The sequence below is a fragment of the Marmota flaviventris genome, chromosome 2 (assembly GCF_047511675.1).
Source record: "Marmota flaviventris isolate mMarFla1 chromosome 2, mMarFla1.hap1, whole genome shotgun sequence".
Classification (NCBI taxonomy): Eukaryota; Metazoa; Chordata; class Mammalia; order Rodentia; family Sciuridae; genus Marmota; species Marmota flaviventris.
The window spans coordinates 99,604,890-99,630,601 of record NC_092499.1 but is presented as its reverse complement, the minus strand read 5'-3'; the positions used below and the strand labels follow the sequence as shown (position 1 = coordinate 99,630,601).

General features: G+C 42.7%; 1 protein-coding gene across 1 annotated transcript in view; it reads left to right on the top strand.

The window, feature by feature from the left end:
- The window catches only part of Myo5c (myosin VC), a 92,101-nt gene that overhangs the window by 41,946 nt on the left and 24,443 nt on the right, over positions 1 to 25,712 (top strand). Inside the window, exons 14-29 of the mRNA XM_027925940.3 lie at positions 267 to 350; positions 2,243 to 2,377; positions 2,780 to 2,877; positions 7,236 to 7,322; positions 7,819 to 7,930; positions 8,918 to 9,129; positions 12,504 to 12,669; positions 12,982 to 13,128; positions 14,450 to 14,614; positions 15,775 to 15,868; positions 17,779 to 17,842; positions 20,427 to 20,607; positions 22,982 to 23,075; positions 23,338 to 23,401; positions 23,488 to 23,568; positions 25,152 to 25,332. Of these exons, the coding sequence (XP_027781741.2) occupies positions 267 to 350; positions 2,243 to 2,377; positions 2,780 to 2,877; positions 7,236 to 7,322; positions 7,819 to 7,930; positions 8,918 to 9,129; positions 12,504 to 12,669; positions 12,982 to 13,128; positions 14,450 to 14,614; positions 15,775 to 15,868; positions 17,779 to 17,842; positions 20,427 to 20,607; positions 22,982 to 23,075; positions 23,338 to 23,401; positions 23,488 to 23,568; positions 25,152 to 25,332 (1,965 nt within the window). The remainder of the gene's footprint in view (positions 1 to 266; positions 351 to 2,242; positions 2,378 to 2,779; positions 2,878 to 7,235; positions 7,323 to 7,818; positions 7,931 to 8,917; positions 9,130 to 12,503; positions 12,670 to 12,981; positions 13,129 to 14,449; positions 14,615 to 15,774; positions 15,869 to 17,778; positions 17,843 to 20,426; positions 20,608 to 22,981; positions 23,076 to 23,337; positions 23,402 to 23,487; positions 23,569 to 25,151; positions 25,333 to 25,712) is intronic.

The window sequence follows — 25,712 nt, the reverse complement described above, 5'->3', positions numbered from 1 at the left end:
TTATTAAATTGCCTTTATAAGCCTCTTTCTTAAGATTTTTTTTTTTAAAGAGAGGATTTGGGTATAGCCCAGCAGGAGGGCTTGGGGTGTAACTCTGTGAAAGAGTGCATGCTTAGTATGTATGAGCCCCGGCTTCAATCCCCAGCACCACAAAGACAGAAACAAAAAGGAAAGGGGGTAGGTGGAGAAAGAGAGAAAAGGAAAGAAATGACCACTGTACTTACATCCTGTCTCTTTGAAAATAATCAATCCCTTTCTCTGCATAGGTAGAGTATAAATGTGAAGGTTTCCTCGAGAAGAACAGAGACACTGTCTATGACATGCTGGTTGAAACCCTGAGAGCAAGCAAGGTTTGTGGAGTCCTAAGGGGTAATGAATATTATTCATTATATAATTGATACGGATCTAGATATATATCAGGAAAGAGAGAGAGAGGGAATGGGGGAACGTACACATGTTGTCTAGGCTATAGCAAATTGTGGTTGGCTCGTAGATACAATAACCTTTTTTTTTTCCAGAACCCAGAGGCGCTTAACTACTGAGCCATATCCTCAGCCCTTTTTAAATATTTTATTTAGAAACAGGGTCTTGCTGAGTTGCTTAGGGACTCCCTAAGTTGCTGAGGGACTCGCTAAGTTGCTAAGGCTAGCTTTGAACTTGCAATCCTCCTGCCTCAGCCTCCCAAGCCACTGGGATTACAGGCATGGTCACCATGCCTGGCCAAAAATAACTGTTTTTTAAATTGGGAGTAAAACATCCTTCTAGCAGCTGAAAGCATTGTAAATCAATTATATGCAAATCAGAAACTAAATGTGCAGATGCCAGAGAGGAAGACAGCTAACCCAATCAGGGAATCACAATTCACCTTTAATTCAGACATTCACTTGTTTCAATAGCACTTGCCATGTGTCCGGTTCTAATTTCTGAGGATACAGCCAGCAGGTTCCTGCCCTGGTGGAGCTCAGGGTCTAGAGGGAGCCATGTCCCTCTAGATGGATGTGTAAACAAGCAGGTTTGGTAGTACTAACAGACAACGAAAATATGCCAAGTGAGACTGCTCAGGAAGGACATGCTGTTTGGCATGTGTAGGGTCCTCAAGTCCACAACTTTCTATGATGAATAGTGTCACCAAAAGAATGGCTTGTGGCTTCTTCTCTTTTACTTTAGATATTTCTTTACGAAATTTTGAGAATATTTCATGCATTAGCCTTCGTTTTTCTGTGGTGATTTGGTTATGATATTTGTTTTCCCTCCTTTAAAAGATCTGAGCACATTATTGATATTCAAGTTTTTTGGCAATTTCCCAAAAGAGCCCAGGAACTTGCACAGATGATTATAAATAGATGCCAGGCCATGACAACTGAAGTTATTAAAATTGGCTTATGAAAGAGCAGTCAATATTGAAACGAACTGCATCTTTTGTGAGGGAAAAAAAAGTGGATTTAATTTACCAGTGATTTACTCAGCCCCAAGCTGAGTCGCCGCAAGGTCCAGTCTAGAAGATGAAGGCAAAGGATGGTGAAACAGAAATGGGTGTGTCTACTGAGCACACAGTGGGAGCTTCTGATTCATTCATTCCTGAGGGCATACAAGGACACATTAGGCAGAGTTCAGCTTTGAAGGTCACCATCAATGTCTGATTTAGAAGAATGAAATAGGGACTGGCAGAGCAACTCAGTGGCAGAGCATGTGCTTGGCATGCTTGAGGTCCAACATCAAAAAAAAAAAAATGAGGTTCACTCAGAGACAAGAGGGATATTTAAGGGAATAACTGATACAAGGAAGAAAGTAACAATTGCCTTAAAATAGGTACAAATAGAAGATGAAGACAGGGATTAACTCATCTTGGACATCAGGGAGAGTTTTATAGGAAAACACAGCTGGAAAACATTTTAATAGAGCCTCAACTGCTAGGTAGGGGTTGGATCTGCAAGGATGGGAAGGAAGGAGGAGATTCCAGGTGAGCCGGGGCACCAAGTGGGAACAGAAGTGTCTCACCTTTCTGACCCTTGGAATGATATCCAGATATAGACATTAAACTTGTCCTCTATGTCCCCTGTCCTGGGAAAGAAGCCATGGGCCACCCCTAGTGAGTATGACCCTGAGCTCTGGCTGTAGATAGTGGCTGAGGTTGTTACTATACTACCCACTACTTCAGATGGCTGTTGTAACTTTTTGGTTTGCACCAGTGAAGATTGTGGGCAGACATTTTGGATGTTGAAATCCTCTCTTTTACTTTCAGTTTCATCTCTGTGCCAAATTTTTTCAAGAAAATCCCATTCCTTCTTCCCCTTTTGGCTCAATGATCACAGTTAAATCTGCTAAGCAAGTCATCAAGCCGAACAGCAAGCACTTCCGGACCACAGTTGGGAGCAAGGTACCAGAAGATGCTAAGGGCAAGGGGGTCATCAGGGAGTTAGGCACTCGTAGGACCCACACCTCAGATCTGGCCATAGATCATGGGCCTCTTCAAATCCAGTACACACACAAATGCAAAAAGTTTATTGCCATCATACTCCAAATGCCAAGGCAGCATACACCTGAGCAAGCTGCACCCCCCTGCATAGCAGCATGCTGTACCATTTCTCTGCTCTCTGGGAGGACTGGACAGAGCGTGTGTCATGCTAACATCCAAAGTCATGGTCTGAAATGTTCCAAAATATACGTGTGAAGTTAGCTTTTCATATTGATCAACTTACCAAGACTGGACTTCATTTTACCTTGATCTAAACATTAAATTATTTCAGAACAATGTTTGATCTCCGGTCCTGTTTCCTAGTTCCGCAGCTCTCTGTACTTGCTCATGGAGACCCTCAATGCCACAACACCTCATTATGTTCGATGCATCAAGCCAAATGATGAGAAATTGCCCTTTGAGTAAGTATTTTTACACCTCAGAGAACAAAAACACTGAGAAAGCAGTTTCTCTCATGATGTTGGAGAAGTTGCTAATAATTATGGTAAACTTTACTTTATTTCTGGAGTGCTTTTTTTTTCTTTTTCTGGGCTGAGCATGACTTTAATTTGCTTTTAAAAATAAGAACACTCATTTAATGTATTTCTAAAAATGAATAAGGCAATAGAAAAAAACACCTTAATGACTATTCACATAACATTTTAAAACTTCCAACCTGGTTTATTATTTAGTGTATTCTAAATCACAGTTAATTACAACTATTGGTATTAATGTTATGTGCATAATTAGTTTTTAATCTTTACTACTTTAACAAAGTTGAGTGCAAGGAAAGACTTGTAAGTGCCACCTGACTATATTAATAGACTGTTGAGAGGTAAATTATTGTAATACATATGATTTTGTTCCCCAAAAGCTCTCAGACAGCTCTCTTGTGGTACTTAATAATCCAATATCAACACAGATAGAAATGGTTTAACAAGTACTCACCCAAAGTGAATATTAGTATCCACCAAGAAGTGATATGATTTTTAAAGAAACAGAACTTCTCAAGTTACAATACGGGAGCAAATGGTTTTCAAACGTTAAATTCACTCATGTATACAAAACCAAATTTCTACTTCTATTAAATAGGTGGTAACTGGAATTCAGTAACCTGTTAGGTAATAATTGCAGAAGCCCAAATCATTGTGCTTTGCAGACAGAGGGGGGGCCTTTGAGGTTGAGATGAACCCCTTGAGATAATAGGAGACTTCCAGAGAAGTTGTATTTTATCCAGATGCCATCATAGTGAAGTTTGTTAGTCTCAAGTCTACTGTTTGATCCTTTGTCTCCTAAGGATCCTCCAAGTGTCCATATGAGTCTTCCTACTGTAATTCTAAGAGACAAAATTTAAAATTAAAAAAAAGAAAGTTATATGGTAGGATACACCAACCTACAAATGGATGGACAAGAAAAGATCTGTCTTTAAAACTTGTGCTAGTATTTCCTTGTTAAAATTACTCTTTGATGTTCTTTTACAGAGATTTTTTATTTTAAACGGGAAAGGGAAGTTTTATTTTTTTAATTAATTTTAATTTGTTATATATGACAACAGAATGCATTATAATTCATATTACACATAGAGAGCACAGTTTTTCATATCTCTGAGTGTGCCTTTTCCCCACATAATTGCCAACACTTACTATTGTTGGTATTCTAATAGCTGCCATTCTGACTGGAGTGAGATGAAATCTTAGAGTAATTTTGATTTGTATTTCTCTAATTGCTAGAGATGATGAATATTTTGTCATATATTTGTTAATTGATTGCATATCTTCTTCTGAGAAGTGTCTGTTCAGTTCCTTGGCCTTTTTATTGATTGGGCTATTTGTCTTAGAAGCTTTTTAGTTTGAATCCACCCCATTTATTGATTCTTGATATTAATTCTTACACTATAGGAGTCTTATTAAGGAAGTTGATGGAGATTTGGGCCTACTTTTTCTTCTAATAGACGCAGTGTCTCTGGTTTAATTCTAGGTCCTTGATCCACTTTGAGTTGAGTTTTAGGCATGGTGAGAGGTAGGGGTTTAGTTTCATTTATTGCATATGGATTTTAAATTTTCCCCGCACCATTTGTTAAAGAGGCTATCTTTTCTCCAATGTACATTTTTGTCACATTTGTCAAATATAAGATAACTGTAATTATGTGTGTTAGTCTCTGTGTCTTCTATTCTGTATCATTGGTCTACAAGTCTATTTTGGTGCCAATACCATGCTGTTTTGTTACTATGGCTCTGTAGTAGTTTAAGGTCTGGTATAGTGATGCCACCTGCGTCACTCTTCTTGCTAAGGATTGCTTTAGCTATTCTGGGTCTCTTATTTTTCCAGATGAATTTCATGACTGCCTTTTCTGTTTCTATGAGAAATGTCACTGGGATTTTGATTGGAAAAAAAAAACAATTGAAAAAATTGACAAAACAAAAAAGTTGATTCTTTGAAAAACTAAATAAAATTGACAGACTCTTAGCCATGCTAATGAAGAGAAGAAGAGAGAGAACTCAAATTACCGACATACATAATGAAAAGGAAAATATCACAACAGACACTACAGAAATACAGAAGATAATTAGAAATTATTTTGAAAACTTGTACTCCAAAAAAAATAGAAAATATCGAAGGCATCGACAGATTTCTAGGGTCATATGATTTGCCCAAATTGAATCAGAATGATATACACAATTTAAACAGATCAATTTCAAGTGATGAAATAGAAGAAGACACCATCAGAAGCCTACCAGCCAAGAAAAGCCCAGGACTGGACAGATACACAGCCGAGTTCTATAAGACCTTTAAAAAAGAACTAATACCAATACTCCTCAATTTATTTCAGGAAATAGAAAAAGAGAGAGCACTTCCAAACTCATTCTATGAGGCCAATATCACCCAGATTCCAAAACCAGGCAAAGACACATAAAAAGAAAGAAAGAAAGAAAGAAAACTTCAGACCAATAGCTCTAATGAACATAGATGCAAAAATTCTCAATAAAATTCTGGCAAATCAAATACAAAAATACACCAAAAAGTTAGTACACCATGATCAAGTGGGGTTCATTAGTGGGATGCAAGCTTGGTTCAACATATGGAAATCAATAAATGTAATTCATCACATCAATAGACTTGAAGATAAGAACAATATGATCATCTCAATAGATGCAGAAAAAAGCATTCAACAAAATACAGCATCCCTTCATGTTCAAAACGCTAGAAAAACTAGGGATAACAGGAATATATCTCAACATTGTAAAAGCTATCTATGCTAAGCCCCAGGCCAACATCATTCTAAATGGAGAAATATTGAAAGCATTCCCTCTAAAAACTGGAACAAGACAGGGATGCCCTCTTTCACCACTTCTGTTTGACATAGTTCTTGAAACACTTGCCAGAGCAATTAGACAGATGAAAGAAATTAAAGGGGTATAGACAGGAAAAGAAGAACTTAAATTATCACTATTTTCCAACCATATGATTCTATACCTAGAAGACCCAAAAAATTCCACCAGAAAACTTCTAGAACTAGTAAATGAATTCAGCAAAGTAGCAGGATATAAAATCAATACCCATAAATCAAAGACATTTCTGTATATCAGTGACAAATCCTCTGAAAGGGAAATGAGGAAAACTACCCCATTTACAATAACACCAAAAAATAAAATAAAATAAAATACTTGGGAATCAACTTAATGAAACAGGTGAAAGACCTCTACAATGAAAACTACAGAATGCTAAAGAAAGAAATTAAAGAAGACCTTAGAAGATGGAAAGATCTCTGTTGTTCTTGGATAGGCAGAATTAATATTGTCAAAGTGACCATACTACCAATCCTTAGCAAGAAGGGTGAAGCAGGTGGCATCACTATACCAGACCTTAAACTATACTAAAGAGCAATCATAACAGAAACAGCATGGTGTTTCTGGTTTTATTAATGACTCAAAACAATGCTTCCCTTTTCATATGTTAGCACAACCCCTCTGGCTTAGCTACCTGTTCTCCAGAGTTGAGCAAAGGGATGACAGTCTTCAACTAAAGGTATGCAGCCTAGAAGGCCAAGACATTTGTTTGGCTATCAGAAGACAAGTGTTTGTAGAAGAAAGGCTGTGAAGGCTGAAAGATACATTCTCACACATGACACAAGATATCAGACTTGCTCCCAGGGCTCCAGCAGGAACCGCAAGGGCTAAAAGAGGTGCCTAGAGAAGCCAGGCATGATGGTTCATGCCTGTAATCCCAGCAGCTCGGGAGGCTGAGGTAGGAGGATTACAAGTTCCAAGCCAGCCTCAGAAACTTAGGCCCTAAGCAACTTAGCAAGACCCTGTCTAAAAAAAGAAAAAAAAATTAAAAGGGCTGGGGATGTACCTCAGTGGTTAAACACCCCGGGTTCAATCCCCAGTGCCAAACAAAAAAAAGTACCTAGAGGTACCTACAGGGTTAGAGGGGGATGCTGGAGGGCCACCTGTGGGTGTTTTGTAAAGGACTTTCCTTCATTAAATGGGTACTAAAACCAGTCCAGTTCACACATTTCTTTCCACCTGGTTGTCATTCAAAGTTCAAACCAAAGGCCTCCTGGCCCCACAGACCTGTCATCTCCTCCACAATCAGTGCTCTGTCCTCACCTCACCACCACAGCCCTGACTGGGTCACACAGGGGCTGTCTGCCTGTCATGGGGACAACAGGCCTAGACACTGCTGCCTGGTACTTGCAGTCCCTACAGCTCTGCTATAGCTGCTGTGGGTGTGCCATCAGTTACAACACTTGACACATCACAAAATCTGCTTCTTCAAGGTTTGACTCCAAAAGAATCGTCCAGCAGCTGCGAGCCTGTGGTGTTTTGGAGACAATTCGCATCAGTGCGCAGAGCTATCCTTCCAGGTAGGTGGTCAGCCCTCTGGGGAGACAGCATGAGCGTGTGCTGAGAACCAAGGGTATGGCTGCCGTGTGGTTTGTTTCACACTCTGGCTCCTGCCAGGTGCACCCAAGATTCATCCCACTGTCCTGTGGGAAGGCCAGAGAAGGTGAAAGAGAGGTCGTGCGTGGGACAGAAGCCACTACAGTACCCCAGAGCCCCCGCTCAGCTGCTGGCCATGCTCTTTGCTTGCTGCCTCTCCAGTGTTCTGGGAACACAAGCTGAAGGGGAGGAAGAGGGCAGTAGTGGGGCTGGAGTTAACAGAAACAGTCCAGGAGCAGCACATGTGCTGGGGTGGTCTTGGTGGCGTCCCATGGAGGGGACCCGTGGTCAGAATTGCTGGAGCAGAATCCACTGCCCCACTCCTATGGCAAGCTGGGTGGCAGGCCAGGCAGCAGGGTGCGCAGACACCAAGAGCTTTCTCTCTGGATGCCTGGCTTGGATTCCCCTTTGACTTTGCAGGTGGACGTACATCGAGTTCTACAGTCGCTATGGCGTCCTCATGACCCCGCAGGAGCTCGCCGTCAGTGATAAGAAGCAGGTGTGCAAGGTGGTTTTGCACAGGCTCATCCAGGTCAGCCTTCCTCACCTTCTGGAACCTCGGGCTCTTCCCAAACAGCATGTCTCTCAAATGTATTTCTTCATCATTGCCTGTGAGCCTCAGGGCTGTAACTGTCAGGGACACCTAAGAAGAAAGGGAATGTGCCCTGAGCAAGACCAGAGTGGACTCACTCACTGGGCAAGAGCTCCAGACAGCAGGCTTCTTTAGGATGCCAAATTCGAACACTGGCTTCTCCCAGTGTCCCTCTATGCTGCTTTGTTCTCCCACAATCTAATCCAATCCTCCATGAACCTGGCTCTTAGGATATGGGCAGCTGAGATCACCAAGACAAGTGGACGCCAGACCTGGCACTTAGGGTAGATTTAGATTATTGCTGAAATGGTGAATTAGGATGGGAAAGAGATAGGGAAGCTATGATGGCCAGCAAAGGGGGTGGTGAAGGAAACCCAAAATCAAGACAGAAAACCAGACTTCTCCAGGTTCTCCTACCCTTGTAGGGAAACCACATGAGGAGGCTGACATTCCCCACAGCCCAGTTGAGAATCACTGAGAGCACACACATCCCCTCCTGCCTTCCAATGGACACCCTCCCCTAAACCCTATTTGTTCTGCAAAGGAGCTTTAACAGAAACTTTAAGTTTCTAGATCATGATTAGAATTTTTCTGCTTTATGTCAAAGTAACAATGTTAGCCAGGCATAGTGGTGCATGCCTGTAATCCCAGCAACTCAGGAGGTTCAGGCTGGAGGATCACAAGTTTGAAGCAAACCTCAGCAACTTAGCGAGGCCCTGTCTCAAAATAAAAAATAAAAAAGAACTGGCTGTGTAATTAAGTGGTAATGTTCCCTCGGGTTCAATCCCCAGTACCAAAAAGAAAAAAGGAAAAAAAAAAAAAAAGGAACAATATTTTTGGAATTTTTGAGCCTCTAAAATGTCTTTTCCAAATCATGTCAGATCTGAAAGATTTCATTTCTGATTATAACATTTTTTTTTCTTCCAGGATTCTAATCAGTACCAGTTTGGTAAAACCAAAATTTTCTTCAGAGCGGGTCAAGTGGCTTACTTAGAGAAACTCCGATTGGATAAACTGAGGCAGGGTTGTATTGTGATACAAAAGCATGTCCGTGGCTGGCTTCAGAGGAAAAAATTCCTCCGAGAGAGGCAAGCTGCCCTGACCATCCAGCAGTACTTCCGGGGCCAGCAAACCGTGAGGTATGTTGGAATCGAGGGCATTGTCGAATGGCAGGGCTTTCTTTGCTGGTCACCTCCAGGGGGAGGCACTATAGAGGACATGGGACTTTTCTTCTGCCCCTGGGGTATAGATATGTAAGTGCAAGTCGCATTTAAAGTCTGGGACCCTGGAGATAAGAAGGGTGATTCCCTCAGGGACAGGTAGTGCTGACTGCCTGGTGTCCTATGAGTAGAGATGACCACCCTGGGGGGAGGAAACCCTGATCAGGGTGTTACTGAAGGATGTAGAGCTCCCACTGAGGCCGGGCAGAGGCATAGGGTCCCTTCCCATGGGAACTGAAAACGCCCAAGACCAGTAGGACCCTAGTGAAGGCCCTGGATAAAGATAAATATCCCCGGATTACCTGCCTGCAAGAGTAGGGGTGCACAGAAGGGACCAATGGCAAGATGCTGGGAGGGAGGAGTGGCAGCCCCATGGGGAGTTCACCAACCATGCCAATCCTACCCCTCCTTCAGGGGCCCAAGAGCCCAGAAGAACTGTGACCCACTGTAGGATCATCCTGTGACATTCCCTGGCTCTGTTGTACCTGTTGGAGAGCGTGGGGCCAGGCAGCCTTCCCTGATGATTGTGTGTTTCTGAATGACTGTCTTGCCTCCCTCCTTGAGGAGCCCGGAGCTGAGAAGGTGGGGTTTACGGGTCAAGCTACATCTTTGAGTCTGACTTCTTCCTGAGCTTGAGGCCTATGGTAGTCAGTTTCCATAACTATAACAAACACCTGAAGTAGTCAACTTATAAAGATAAAAGGTTTATTTTGGCTCACACCTTTAGAGGTTGCGGTCCATGGTCAGTTGGCTCTGTTGTTTTAGGTCTGTGGTAAGGCAGCATATTATGGCAGAAGCAGGTGTCAGAGCAAAATCTCTTACCTCATGGCCAGAAAGCAAAAGAGAGGAAGTGACCAGAGTTCCACAATTCCCTTTGAGGTGACCTAAAGACCTCCCACCCCTCCCAATAGCACCAAGCCAGGGACCAAGCCTCTAATACCTGGGCCTTTGGAGGACATTCCAGATGCAAACTAAGGCAAGGCCCAACCTCCAGCAGTATTTGGGCTTCTCTACAGGTGGGGACACCATACACAACCAGGCTTTCCTGCCCTCTTATGCTTCTGGGTCCAGTTAATAACAATAGTCTCCAGGGCAAGAAACCATAGAGTTATCTTCTACCCAAAACCCATACTCCCTTTCCATTCAGGAGTCACCCAGACCTGATAATTCTGTCCATTTGCCTTTGGGGCCTGCCCTAATTCATCTCTCCAGCTCCTCCCCTGGATTAGGCCTTCATGGTTGCTTACTTTACACTTATCAGCTCAGCCCTCTACCTACCACATTTCCCTCATTTTCCTTAAGTAGGGCCTGTCTGGACTGCTGTTCTACTGTGTCTTTAGTGCCTCCAGTGGTTCCCCATTTCCTGCGGAACACATTCCATCTTTTACATGGTGTTTGAAACCCTCTGTGCATTTACTCTTATGTTAGTCAGCTTTCTGTCAGTGTGACAAAATACCTGAGAAAATCAACTCAGTAATGAAAAAGGTCACTTTGGCTCACGCTTTCACGGGTTTCAATCTATGGTCACTAGGCCTTGTTGCTTTGGGTCTATGGCAGCAAAGTACATCATGGCTAGAGCTCATGGCAGCCAAAAACTGAAGAGACCGGAAGGGGTAAGTGACCCAATATCCCCTTCAAGGGCACACATTCAACAAGCTCACTCCTTTCCATTAGGCCTCATCTCCTGGAGGGTCCACTACCTCCCAACTGTGACACAGGCTAAGAATGAAATCTTCAACACATGGGCCTTTGGGGACTATTCCAGATCCAAACTATAGCAACCTCCATGTAGAGACCTTAGCTGTGCATTCATAAGAACAAAAGCTCCATGAGAACAGGAGCCACATTTATCCATCCCTCTTGTGTCCAGGACCTAGCACAATGGCTGTCACACAGAAGTCACAGCTTAATGAATATATTTTTTAAATAACAAATGTTCCCATCTACTTTTCTAATCACATTGAGTACTGATTGATTTTCTCTGTGTATCCTATACTCTAGCAAGTCCAGCAAATTCCTTTTTCCTGAATGTTTTAGATACTGCAGGGGCCTCTGTGCCCTTACTGATGCTAATGCCTTAGCCTGAAACGCCTTCCCCAACCGTCACTGTCGACAGAAATCCTGCTTTCCTTCAATAGCAGCTCATCTGCCATCTCTCCCCAAATAGAATTAGTCTTTTCCCCCGTTCTCTCACTTATAGATCTGTGTAGAAGTTATTTTATTTTCCCTCTTTCCTAGCCATTTATAAGTCTGTCAGCTCCATGAGACTGTAAGTTTTGAAGGAAAGATTTTTTTGTTACCTACAGTCCTTTACTCGGGACTTGACAAAATTTTTCTGTAAAGTGTCTGATAGTGACCATTTGACTCCTTAGAGGTTTATAGCCTCTGTTGCAGCTATTGAGCTCTGCCATCATAGCAAGAATGCAGCTGTATTAGTTCATTTTCTGTTGCAATAACAAAAAGTCTGAGTCTGAGTACTTTATAAAGGAAATAAGTTAATTTAACTCACAGTTTTAGAGGATGGGGCAGCCCTACTGGTTTGGCCTCTGAGAAGGGCCACCTTGGCTGTATCACAACATGGAAGAGAAACAGGAAAGCACAGAGGTCACTGCATTAGGTGGCTGTTCTTTATAAAAACCTGTTCTCATGACAGCTGACTTACTCCATCAGACCAGCATGGCTCCCTTCGAAGGACAGCATCCCCAATATCTCAATTCCTTCCAGCAGGGTCTACTTCTTGAAATATACACCACCTTTCACATCACACTGAGAACCAAGCTTCTAGAATGTGAACTCTCACCCACATCTAAACCATAGTAGCTGCCATAGGCAATATTTAAACAATAGGCATGGCTATGTTCCCGTAAGGCTGGACAGTAACGGATGGCTGCAGATTTGGACCATTGCTTGCTAACTCCTAATCTACACAGCCTCCAGCCTGATCTCTCTGATGAATCCGTGCATAAGCAAGTGAAATGCTGGCGCACCATCTCAGTGTCACTGTCTCTGTGGGGACGTGCATGGAGGTGGATCAGCTGGCTTGAATAATCAGCACATGAAAGGCCTCCTGTAGTCCCTCAGTGCCTGAAATGACCCATAGCCAGATCAGGGTGGAAAGGAAAGGTAACCAGGACAGGCCTCAAGTTCATATTATGATAAACCACTTAAAGCCTTCAGCTGTAGAGATGAGAGACATTTGGACACTCCCTACTGAAAACTGCTCAAGCTTGCAGTTGGGTAGCAAGAGCTGGGCACTGTGGACAACAGAATGACCCCACATTCTTTCAACTAAGGAAAGCTATCACTGCCTTGGCCTTGAAAGAAGCCTGGGCGGCCATCATCATTCAGAAGCACTGCCGTGGGTACCTGGTCCGCAATCTATACCAGCTGATCCGCGTGGCCACCATCACCATCCAGGCCTACACCCGAGGATTCCTGGCCAGGAGGAGGTATCGAAAGGTACAGTGCTTCCTGGGAGGTGGGTTTTCCAGGACTCATGCTGGTTTTTACCACCAGTGGTGAGGGGGTTTTTCTGCATGAAGACCTTCCTGGGTGTGAGAGCGTCTATTCACACCCATCTGCCACAACTGGGATTTGCTGGTTGTTTGAGAAGTCCAGGTAGATGGGCTCTGTGGGTTGATGGCAAGAAACTCATATTTTGCACGGTAGGAATGTGGGAATGCCTTGGTAGTTTCATCTTCCAGCATGGGAAGAGTCAGCAAGAGAAGCAGTGGAGATCCAGCTTACATTTTACAAAATCTTGCTTTAAAGATGCTGGAGGAACACAAGGCCGTGATCCTTCAGAAATATGCCCGGGCATGGCTGGCCAGGCGCAGATTCCAGAATATCCGACGATTTGTGCTCAACATTCAGCTGACTTACAGGGTCCAGCGTTTGCAGAAAAAGCTAGAGGATCAGGTAGGTGTTCATAATATATAGTTCCATATATACTTCTCACATAGATTTATTTTGTTCTGGATCAGATCCTTATCTTTGTTATGAAGGTGTGTGCCCATATTAGGAGGTTCAAACAGGTTCCAAGGACTTCCTGGGCTAGGTTGCAGGATTACACTCTAAAGGTTGCTTCACATGGTTGTGTAGGTTGCTCACTGCAGAAGGGCGAGTGCCCAAGAGGGCAAGTGGGCCTGAATCCAGTCTGGCTAGAAATTTGTATCTATCTGAAGCTGTGCTGCTTGAAGCAAGGGTGCCTTTTTCTAACATGCACAAAGATGGAGCCGGCATCCCTCAAGACTGTCAGCTCAGAGGACTTGCTGTTTTCTAACTTGCCCACAGGTACCTTAGGGCCTTGCTGCAGCCCCATCTGATTCTCCACTGGTAGGGGGAAAAAAATCCATATGTTCTCAGCCAGTGGAGAGCTGTGAATTATAATATATAAAACTTACTCCTGGATCTGTTTCTAATAATACAGAGATTCTTCTACAGTGAACTTTAAACTTAATCCTAAACAACATCATGGGGGTCCTTAATGAGTCAATGAATAAACCTGAGGTTTTATTGCAGTTTCTCCTTATCACACTCTTGTGCAGCAGGTCTGTATGTTGTCAGATGCACAGGATGTGCTTAGACACAGCCATGGCCTAACAGGAGCAGTGCCTGGTGGGGTCCCCACACTGCCTGAGCTCCCTTCTAAGTGCATGGGTTTGCCATCAGAAAGCACTCCAGAGAGAGTGGCCTCAAAACCAGAGATGCATTCTTCCACAGTTCTGCAAGCCAGATATCCCAGATCAAGAAGTTGGTGGGCTTGGTTCCTTCTGAGGCCTCCCTCCTGGCCTGGTAGCCACTGCCTTCTCCCTCTGTCCTTATATGCCCTTCCGTCTGTGTGTCTGTGTCCTAACCTCTTCTTATAAGAAAACAATTATATTGCATTAGAGCCCACCCTAATGGTCTCATGTTGCCTTAATTATTTCTTTAAGGGACATAGCTTCAAATACAGTCATATCCAAGGTTTAGTGATTAGGATTTTTGAGGGGACACAGTTTAGCCCACAACACTGAAGCTGTCTTGGAGCTCCAGGATCAGATGGGCCCTACACCAAAAGAGCCACCAACTCAGGCAGATAGTCCCCTGACAAGATCTGCCTCACTCGTTTCACTGTGGTGAAGATGCTAATAAACATGGACATAATGACAAATGTGACCAGTAAGGCCACGTTACAGGTTATAAGAAAGCTTCTTTATTTCCAATAAACCTCTGACCCGCTGAGCTTTCTTTTCTCTAGAACAAAGAGAACCACGGGTTGGTGGAGAAGCTGACCAGCCTGGCTGCTCTCCGGGCCGGTGACATAGAGAAGATTCAGAAGCTGGAAACAGAGCTGGAAAGAGCGGCCACCCACAGGCAGAATTACGAGGAGAAGGGCAAGAGATACAAGGATACAGTGGAAGAGGTCAGGGCCAGGGTGGCTGTGGGGTTCCACGTGCATTTTCCATGGGGGACATGAGACTGTAAAGCACTGTAAACCACAGGGCGGAGCAGACTTAGTGGTGGGACCACAGGGAAGGGAGACCAGAGGACTGGAGTCTATGTAGGGAGGAGGCTAATGCTTCAGGAAGCACAGATTTTCTCTCCTCCCAATGTTTACAAAGTGATGAGAAGACTGAGAAGGAGCCCTGGATGGATGCTTCTCTCTCTTCTAGGATAACCTTGATCCTCCGTCACTCATCCATCAGGCCTGCCCTGAAGGTATCTTTCCTTGAACCTCATTGCAAAGCTTGGAGAAGATTTTCATCTTTGTGGTGTAGTGAAAAGAGCAATAGACCCCAAACCCTGATGTCCTAGATTCAAATCTTGGCTTTGCTCCCATCTGGCTGGGCAGCCTTAGCCAAGTCACTTATCCTCTCTGAACTTTAGTTTCCTTGAATGTAAAACAGGAATAACAGTTAGGGACTGAGTTGTTGTGAGGATAAAATTGTCAAGTGAAGTAACTTAGCCAAACACCCATCATAGGCCCTGCCTTTGCTTGAGCTAACATATTCTAAAGGAGGAGATCTTTATTATTACCATCTATTATCCTGCACTTTCCAAAGTCCTTCGCACCCATAGCAGGTAACAAGGAACCCCTCTGCCCTCCCTGTGACTTTGTGCCCAGGTGCACCCACACAGCTGCCACTGGCATTACCAGAACTGCTAGTCACCTGCCATCAGCACTAAGGGGTCCCGCTGCCAGCCTAGCAGGTACTTCACCAGGAGAAGCTGAAAGATAGAGATTCTGCCATGCTCACGTGCTTCCTGAGTCATAAATTAAGTAATTATATTATATTAAATGTGTAAGCTCCCGGGCTGTCAAGAAGCTCTGGAGGAGGACATTGTCATTTCCTTGACATTGAAGAGACATTGGATTTGGCTTTGTCCTGGGTGTCAGCCTTACTGGGCTAGGAGCACTTGCATATGGGCTGGTGCTGGCTGTTACTGGTGGGCGGGGGCCATGGGGAGAAGCCAGTCTGAGAGCCTGGAGCTTTTCATGGAGAAAGGCAGCAGTGACAAACTTGGAGTGAGATTTTGAAAAAAGATTTTTCTTTTTTTTTTTTTCTCCTTTCTCTCTAATAGAAATTGGCAAAGCTTCAGAAGCATAATTCAGAACTGGAAATACAGAAACAGCAAATACAGTTGAAGCTTCAAGAGAAGACTGAAGAGTTGAAAGGTAAAACTCAAGATGGCTGATAAATCCATACACTCACTAAACCAGTCATTTTAGAATCAGGGGTCTCTGGGTGTACTTAGTATCGCGAGCATTTTTTAACCTCACAGGAAATAACTATATTATAACTATATTATATTTAACTGTGGCGGCTTCCCCTGTATATCTGTTCCATCTCTTATCAGACAGCAAAGCAATCCCTTCCTATGCCTCAGAGCCCCCGGACCCTCTGCAAAGCACAGATGGTTGGACTGTCAGCCTGGAGCATTTGCATCAGGAAACGTGTGCGTGCACGCGTGTGCATGGGTGTCTGGGTGGTGGTGGTTGCTGGGATGGCGCAGACATGTATTTTTAAAACACCATGGCAATCGTGACGCACAGTCAGGGTAATGCTGCAGTGACATTTGTTGCTCATCAAAGATGCACAGAAAGTTTCCGATAATCAGGGTTACTTAGTCTAAGTGGTACCCATGTTATCTGCCACTGTCCTGACTCTGAAGGGATGGCAGACCTTGGATTAGTGGGTAACACTTTCCTTTGAGGATATGGAACAGCTACCTTTAGCCTAACTCTATCCACCTGAATCTTTCCAGCTCAAATTTGAATAGAGAGTACTTGCTAAATCCCAGAAAAGGCAACAGGAATGTGAGCCTGGTGGTTCCTGATCTGGCAGTTGAAGTCCCCATACTTAATTATCTTAGCCAAGGGTCTTTTCCTTGAGTTCCACCATGAGGCCACAAAGACATGAGGGTTCAGGTTGGAGGACTTGCATACACCCCAGCCAGCAGGTGGTGGATCTGGAGGAACTCAGGGCAGAGCATGGGAGAAGCCCATGTCAGTGAGGAGGAGGTAAGCATCCTGGGTCCAGATGGACAAGCAGGAAAGGAACTGGGGTGCTGATAAGGAGGCATGCCCCCCACCCTGTCTCATAGGGCTGACATCATGGTCCTCGGAGTCCATGGAAATGTTGGTGGTGAACAGAAGGGATCATGGGTCTGGGATAAACTTGAACCTGAGTCAAGTTAAGCTTGCCTACCTCTACCCTTTTTATTACAGATGATGGAATGTTAGCTGAGTGCAAAGATGGATGCCACCTTGACAGGCTGCATCTGCAAGCCCCCATCTTGATGGCCCCTGCTGTATAGAGGCATATTGGGGATGTGGGGTTGTCATAACCATGGAAAATCCTGAGCCCTACCAGTGGTTTCCTACTTGTCAAGTTCCCCCTTAACCTACAGACTTTGTGTTTGAGATTCTGCCATTTTGGGGTTCTTCTGCTGCCCAAATGAAATAGACACTCGTGTTTTCTTGGTTAACACTGATGGTAGTGCTCAACTGGGGCACTTTTTCTCTCTCCACGCTCCTTGGGACCTTTGACTAGGTCTGGAGACATTTTTGGTTGTCGCAACTGGAGCAGAGGTACTACTGGCTTCCAGAGGGTAGAAACCAGAGATGCTGCTCAAAACCCTACAAAACACAAGACAGCCCCTCTCCATAATAAAGGATCATCCACTCCAAGTGCCAATAGTGCTGAGACTGAGAAACCCTATGATAAATTTGTGATTTTTTCTTCCCGAAAGGTTTCTGTTTATTTCTAAGAATATTTATTGTCCTAACGCCAGTATGTCTATTTTTAAAAAGCATTTAACATTCAGGCCAATAAAAGTACTAGAAATGAAACTATTTATTCATAAATTCCAACATGACAGATTAGTGAGAATTATTATTTTGAAACCCTCTCATCTACATTTCTAATTTATAAAAAAAAAAAAAATTGGCATGCACTCCATCTCAAGCACTGTTAGAAATAAATGCCACATGGTTGTTCTTACATCCTCAGTTTCTTGAATGTGACATGAGACAATCATCATTGGTCTGGCAGTCATATTTCAAAGAACATTTTCTTTTCACAGAAAAAATGGACAACCTCACCAAGCAGCTCTTTGATGATGTACAAAAAGAAGAACGACAAAGAATGTATGAAATCTAGTTTGACTTAAAGCCACCTCTTCCTCCTCTCTGGTATTTTCTGCTTTGCTTCTCAGCTTGCAGATAGTGCATCACAGATACAGGAGGGCGGGTGGGAATATTTTTAGGAAGTAAAAGATGTTGAGATCCGTGAGAGCTCAGCATATGCCTTCAGACACCACAGGTTCTGAAGTTGTTCTTACAGCTTCTGCCAGATGGGCACAGTAGATGGCTAGGAATTTCTTGCTTTTTATTGTTAAGACAGTGAGAAATTCAAAGACAACCACCTGCTCCAACTTCCATGAAATCAAAGAATTAAAATTATGGCCAAAGAAATATACTTCCCTCTCTTCCCCTCACCTGCTGTACCTGTTAACTTGATTTCTGTCCCAGAAAATAAGTTATGTAACCCACCTACAAATACTAAGGTAGGCGGGGGATACAGCGGCACATGCCTGTAATCCCAGCAGCCCTGGAGGCTGAGGCTGGAGGATCATGAATTCAAAGCAAGCCTAAGCAATTTAGTGAAGCCCTAAGTAACTTAACAAGTCCCTATCTCTAAATAAAATATTTAAAAAGGGCTGGGGATGTGGCTCAATGGTTAAGTGCCCCTGGTTTCAATCCTCAGTACAAAAATAAATAAATGAATAATGTAGGTCCCCATAACCTTGGACTATACCAGTCAGTCCCCTTTCTTATGTCAATATCAAACCCCTTGCTAATTTCCAAGGATGTCATTTTGGGTTCCCATCTCTCAAGGAAATCAACTCAAAGTGTTTTTGTTTGTTTCTGGTTTAGATTCTTTTTTATTACACAAAATTAGTTACTTTCCTCCTAGGTTTATGTTCGCAAGAGCACATATAACCATTAATGACTATAGTTTTACTATAGAAAAACCTCAATTTTACCTCAGTTTCTATTTTAAATTGTGCATGCATGCAATTTATGCACATACAAGAAATACACAATATACACAGTACACACAGGGCCAGAAATATCAATTCAGTGTAGAAAGAGTAGATTCCAAGAAATACATTTCAAGTGGATTCTTTCAAAACAGGAGAGTTTTATAATAATTTTTTAAAGATCTTATTTATAGATAAGTAAGTCAAAGTAAAAGCTTCAGCTTTCATGTACATTGAGGGTAAAAACACTGATAAGTCAGGTCAAGAAGATAGAGCAATTTCTTGACTCTGAAAATTTCTGCTTCTAGTTACCAATCACATGACAAGGCAGTCATCACCAAAGAAATTCTTACCTGGATTATACATTTTTGAAGGCTGAGATCATGTGTAATTCTTTGAGTCATAGGGCTTAGTATTCCACTTTTCTACCCATTTTTTAAAATTTATTTATTCTAATTAGGTCTCTATGATAGCAGAATGCATTTTGATTCATTGTACACAATTGCAGCACAACTTTTCATTTCTCTGGTTGTACACAATATAGCATCATACCATATGTGTAGTCATACCTGTACCTAGGGTAATGATGTCCATCTCATTCCACCATCTTTCCTGCCCCCATGCCCCCTTCCCTCCCCTCCCTTCCCCAATCAAATTTGCTCCATTAACTCAAAGGTTTTTAGATCTCTCTCTCTCTCTCCCCCTCTCAATCTTTCTGTGTGTGTGTGTGTGTGTGTGTGTGTGTTTAGACCTCAAAGTAGTGGTGCATGGCAGGGTTTGGGAAGAGATGGGACATTCTTGTCATGTTTCTTAGGGACCAGAGGTTGAGACAGTGGGACAATAAAATACACAACTTCCCCATGCAGTTAGCAGGAGATCAGGGAACCTGCATTTGTTGCAGTGTGTTCTAAAAATTTTGAAGAGCTAAATCCTTGGACTTATCAGATTGCTCTACAGGTTGAGTATCCCTTATCTCAAATGCTTGGAGTCAGAGTGCTTCAAATTTCAGTTTTTTATGTTTTGGAGTCTTTGCTTTGACTTTCCTAACTTAAAAATCTAAAGTGCTCGAAAACCTGAAATCTTTGAGCATCATGTTGTGATCAAATAATATTAGATTTCAGATTGTGGATTTTCAGATTATTGGGGTGCTCAATTTGTATTAATTTCTTTAGGACCAAACCAAGCCCCTACAGGGTCCTTGAAACTGGCAAGGAGCTGACTTGACAGAGCGTGCCAAGGTCTTTGCTGAGGGAAGGGGCCCCTCAGGAGGACTGCATGGAACCCAGGGATGGCTTAGGAATGCAGAGCCCCAGCAACCACTGTGTCTTTTTTTTTGCTGGAGATTGAACGCAGGGCTTTGTGCATTCGATACAAGCATTCCTCCAACTGAGCTGTATTCCAGCCCCCCACTATGTCTTAAGTTCAGCCCCTGGTCCTGTGTTCCCTGTGCATGATCATCTCAAAGCTGTACTTCTCAGATCAGAAGGTATAAGAAGTTTCTTTTAACTAGGGGAACAGGAAACAGTCTGCTCAAATAAACCCACTGGCTAGTAGAAATATCACAATAGGTCCCAATTTGTTTTCTCCTCTTCTGTGGGGGGGTCTCTTCATTATTTCCAAAATGATATTTTGTTCTAATTAAAGACTGAAGAGAGAGTTCTAAGTTGTTTTCTTCATTTTCTTCCTAGACTTCTTGAAAAAAGTTTTGAGTTGAAAACACAAGACTATGAGAAGCAGATTCAATCTCTGAAAGAAGAAATTAAAGCTCTCAAGGATGAGAAAACACAACTCCACCATCGGCTGGAGGAGGAGCGCGTCACCTCAGATGGCCTCAAGGGGGAAGTGGCTCGGCTGAGCAAGCAAGCTAAGGTGGGACACTCTGGCTTTCAGACTCCCCTGGGAAGCCATCTGGAAACCATCCGACCTGTAGAAGCTGTTCCATGTTCCCTCCTGAACAACTGAGAGCCTGGGCATCAGGGCCAAAGGCCAGAGGAGCCTGAGTCTACCAGGTTCTGAGCAGGAGCCCCTTATGAAACTGGATTTCATAGTTTAAAAGTCAACTTTCTAACTGACTTTTTTTGTGTGTGTGTGGTGCTGGGGAAACACCAACACATATTTAGATAACTATGTAAATGTAATTTGCATAGTTATCTAAATATGTTGATTTAAAGAATACTTCCAAATCAAGTTATAAATTGAAGTGAGCCCTTATTATATAACCCATCATGTTATACATCTATAAATACCTATATCAAAATTAACTTACTTTATATCAGAATATTCCATCTAAACTCTCATCAGAAGTCCCCCAAAGCAATGATCCATTACACAGTATGGTGAGTATAGTTAACAACAGAGTATTGCATATTTCACGATTGTTAAGAGGGTACATTTCAAATGTTCTCCCCACAAAAAAATGACCAGTATTTGAGGGGATGGATATGTTAATTAGCTTGATTTAAAATCTTAACTTTAGTTTGTACCCCATAAATATACATAACGATACTATGTCAATTTACATTAAAAATAAAAAAGTGGAGAGGGAAAATCCACATAGAAAGACATTTTAAACTGCTAAATCATATACAAAAATACTAGCTGTTGTCTAATATTTTATTTATCATAAAAACATATAAATGTTCCTGGGAAACAATAAAAAGCTCTTAGAAAGAATAAAATTTTTTAAACAAACAAAGCAATGACCCATGCTTGGATAATTAAGGCTTACCTTAATTGTTTCCCTACCAGAAAATGTAACCCTATGTGTACCTATGTTCATAAATACAAGACATTTCATTGTAAAGTTGGAGAGCTTTTAAGCTTCTAGTAAATATGTGAAACACATTAGTAGAATATTTATAAAATTATGCAAATATTCTACATAAATGTCCTGGAATAGTCATGCATAGTTTTTTATATAAGAACTTCTGGAATTACATCTGGGTAGCCTCTGAACTCTATTAGCAGGGCTGACCATTTTTTCTGAATCCTGGTCTCCAATTGTTTGAAAGTAGGATACAGGACACATGATCAGAAAGCATCACCTTCAGCCACATAATCCTACGCCTTCTTTATTCTGAGCAATCACATTAGACTGACATCAATCTGCAAGGGTCATACCATCTGGCTACAGCCTTTCTTACATTTGGGAAATCAGGAGGCTGCACTTGGAGTGAGGCTCCAGTAGATGTCACTCACTTCCTCCTTGGTAACTAAAACTCTAGATCAAGCTCCCCAGTGTAATAACATTAAGATGTCTGATTTTCCAAGAAAATAACCCATTGTTATCAAGTTAGTTGTGTTATAGTCAGTCTAAAATGCATAATACAAGTGTGACCTATAACATTCACCGAAATATTCAAGGAAGAGCAGGGCTTTAGGCCTGGATAGTCCTGAGTTTGCCCATATACCTGGCATGTGATCTGAACATGCCATTTAACCTTTACATCAGTATCCCTTTGTTTTTTAATCTATAAAAGATCTCTCTACTCACCTTATAGGTCTGTTAGGAGAATTAGGTCATCTAGGTCAAGCGTTCAGTAAATGTCAACTTTGATCCCCCTCCCTGCCCCTTCTGGATTCAGGAGCTGGAGACCTTGACTAGTCAGAATTCTAACTCAGAAAATACCAAGGAGAGGGGATTCACCTCTGCTGCCCCAAGAATCTTTATGTCTCTCTTAGCTACAAAAGCACAAACCCATGATCTTTCCTCGAGCTGAGCTCACAGGCTAAGGGAGGATACAGCCTCTCCAGCACCGGAGCTGCCCTTCAGGGACCCCAGTGCCCAGGCCGCCCTCCTGACTACCTGAAGTCACCCTACCTGGGCCGCTGTCCCACGTTTAAGCCTGGCTGTAGCCCAAACCCACAGTCAGGAAGATGGCAGCTCTGCCCACGGCCCCTCCCAGACGTTATCCCCTGAAAGAGAGCTTTCGTCCCTGTGATTTACTTTTCCAGCTGGCCCCTACCCACTCCTCTGCAAGCTCTAGTAGTTATCTCTTCCTTTCTGTAATACAGAAGCTAATTCTACTGATATAATCAAGTAGATCTGAGAATAAACAACTGCATTTTGAGCCGTGAACCGTGCTCAAGGGCAGTTGTTACAAGCATTGATGGCTTTCTGAGATTTTAGGAAGGCACTCCAGGAGGGTACCTGCCCCCACCCACTCCTGTAAGAGCTCCCTTGTCCCAGGCAAAGCATAACCAATATTTTTTTCTCCACCTGTTTGTCATCACTATGATTCAGACCATCTCTGAGTTTGAGAAGGAGATCGAGCTGCTTCAGACCCAGAAGATAGACGTGGAAAAACACGTGCAGTCACAGAAACGAGAAATGAGAGGTAACAAAGATATAAGTCACTGTCCGTGGGATTCAGGCCGAGTTATCATAGGTGTGTCCCTGCAGAAGTGATGTCGCCCGTGACTTGTGTGCCTTCAGTTGGTCGGTTGGTGGCTTGGATAGCTAGTTGGTTGAATACCTGGGAGGTTGGTTGGTCACTTGGGCAAACAGTTGGTAAGTTCTTTAGCTGGTCCCTAGCAATGTCATGGAGAAGAGAAATCATGTAAAAATGTGATTTATACTGCGCTACCTTTTCCTTTTAGAAAAGATGTCAGAGATCACCAAACAACTTCTCGAGAGCTATGACGTTGAAGACGTAAGAAGCAGGTAATCATTTCTGCATCATCAAACATTTGAAAACATGTAAAACATGAGAGAGATGATAGAGTTTTCCTACCCTCCTTATTTTCCAGGCTTTCTGTGGAAGATTTGGAACATTTAAATGAGGATGGAGAACTTTGGTTTGCTTATGAAGGACTAAAGAAAGCAACACGGTAAGGGTTCTGTTTTATTTTTCAGAGATAATAGACTATTGAAAAGCCAAAAGCTTATCTTTTTTTGTAGATTTGACACATAAAGTATGTTCTTACAGGAGAATAATCTAATAGTTACTTGAAATATCTCTGAGAATTAGGTAATTATTTTAGTAATGAGAAATAATCTCTTCATTGGATAAACTGCCTAGTAATAAAATCTATAGCCTATATAGTAAAAGCTAATTATAGCAAATAAGTCAGTCACTGTTGCTTGTGGATATGTGGACATATTTAAGGAGTTTTTTTTGTCTTCTTTAAATTAATACACTTTGTTTTTTGTAGCAATTTTAGATTCAGAGCAAAGTTGAGCAAAGGATACAGAGTTCCCACATATCCCTGTAACTACACGCAGCCTTCCCACCACCAACATCCCACCACCCCAACACACTGCCACCACCCAAAGCCCATAATGCATAATTGCTGGGTTTCTGTTCATGACTAAAAGGCTCAGGGGTCACTCTAGCTGAACTGGGCTAAATGGGCTGCGCAAAATAACCACACAAGAGACACAAATACCTTTTTCTTTGGGGTTGCTGTGACGGCTCCTCTGACCTTAAGGGTCCAGAGAGAGAGAGAGAGAGAGAGAGAGAGAGCGCACGAGCACACGCTGACCCCTTTTATTGAGGAGAAGCCATTCAAATGAGGCAAGGGGTCAGGTTTCAGGGGGCTGAGTCTATCTTCATGATGTCCACTGTCAGCAGGTTGACTGACACCTGGATAGGCCACACCCAAGGGCACAGTAAGAGAAGGGGACACACACAAGGCACTTCCATGGAAGATTCTATCCTAAACAGGGCAAGGGGTTATATTACAAAGGAACAGGTGAGCATAGCTTCACCCATGGGGCTGTAGCAAGATACACCCATGCACGAGACACCGACCCTCGAACCTAAGAAGGGTGGGGAAAGCTCTGCCACATTTCTGCAACTAAGCGCCTCAGCACCCAGCCGGGGAGTGTAACCCAGTCACGTGTAAGGTTGGTCTCCCACACATAATGAAATGTTTTCACAATTGTAGCACCATACATAGCACATATATACATATATATAATTTTTTTTGGGGGGGTACTAGGGATTAAACTCTGGGGCACTAGACCACTGAGCCACATCCCCAGCTCTATTTTGTATTTTATTTAGAGACAGGATCTCACTGAGTTGCTTAGGGCCTCACTTTTGCTGAAACTGGCTTTGAACTTGTGATTCTCCTGCCTCAGCCTCCCAGGCCGCTGGGATTACAGGCGTGCACCACTGAGCCTGGCCACGGCATATATTTTTAACTATTAAGAAAGTAAAAAATGTAATTTAATAACTTCTAAAATGAAATTTCTTTATCATTAACTGCATGCTAACCCCACACAATGCTTCATAACTACCCAGATGGACCCCATAATGACAATCTCTAACATCATAGCCTGTAACCATGCATATTCATAAGTCAACTGCAATCATGACCCTCATAACTGCTGCATATATACACCCTCACGGTAGTCAGCATAACAGAACAGAGGCCCTGTGGTTTATTTCTTGATCCTCCTTTAACAGTGTTTTGGAGAACCATTTCCAGTCTCAGAAAGATTGCTATGAAAAGGAAATTGAAGCTCTGAACTTCAAAGTGGTGCATCTAAGTCAAGAAATCAACCACCTGCAGAAATTGTTTAGAGAAGAAAATGATATCAATGAAAGTATCCGTCATGAAGTTGCCAGGCTGACATCAGAAAACATGGTATCATCTCAGCCATGGTCCCTGGTCGTGGCCATTATCCTGGAGACATTATTCCTCAGTAGAGTAAAATTCAGTTTTTTGGCAGTTGAACAAGGGATTTACACTATTTTTTTCCTAGAAATAATACTTTTATCAGAAGATAAAACTGTAAAATGACCCCAGGTTAGAGACCAGTTTGATTTCAGAGTAGGTTTGATTACCATATGCTGGATTTAAATTCTATGTATGTGTGTGTCTCCTTAAATCCATGTACCTAAATTTAGCCCTAAGCCCTTGGAAAGAAACCGACATTAAGGTGGAAGCTTGGTTCTTGAGAAGGGAATATATTCGGTTCATGGTGTGAGGCTCACCTGTTCTAGGCTTCCTCCTCAGTGACTCCC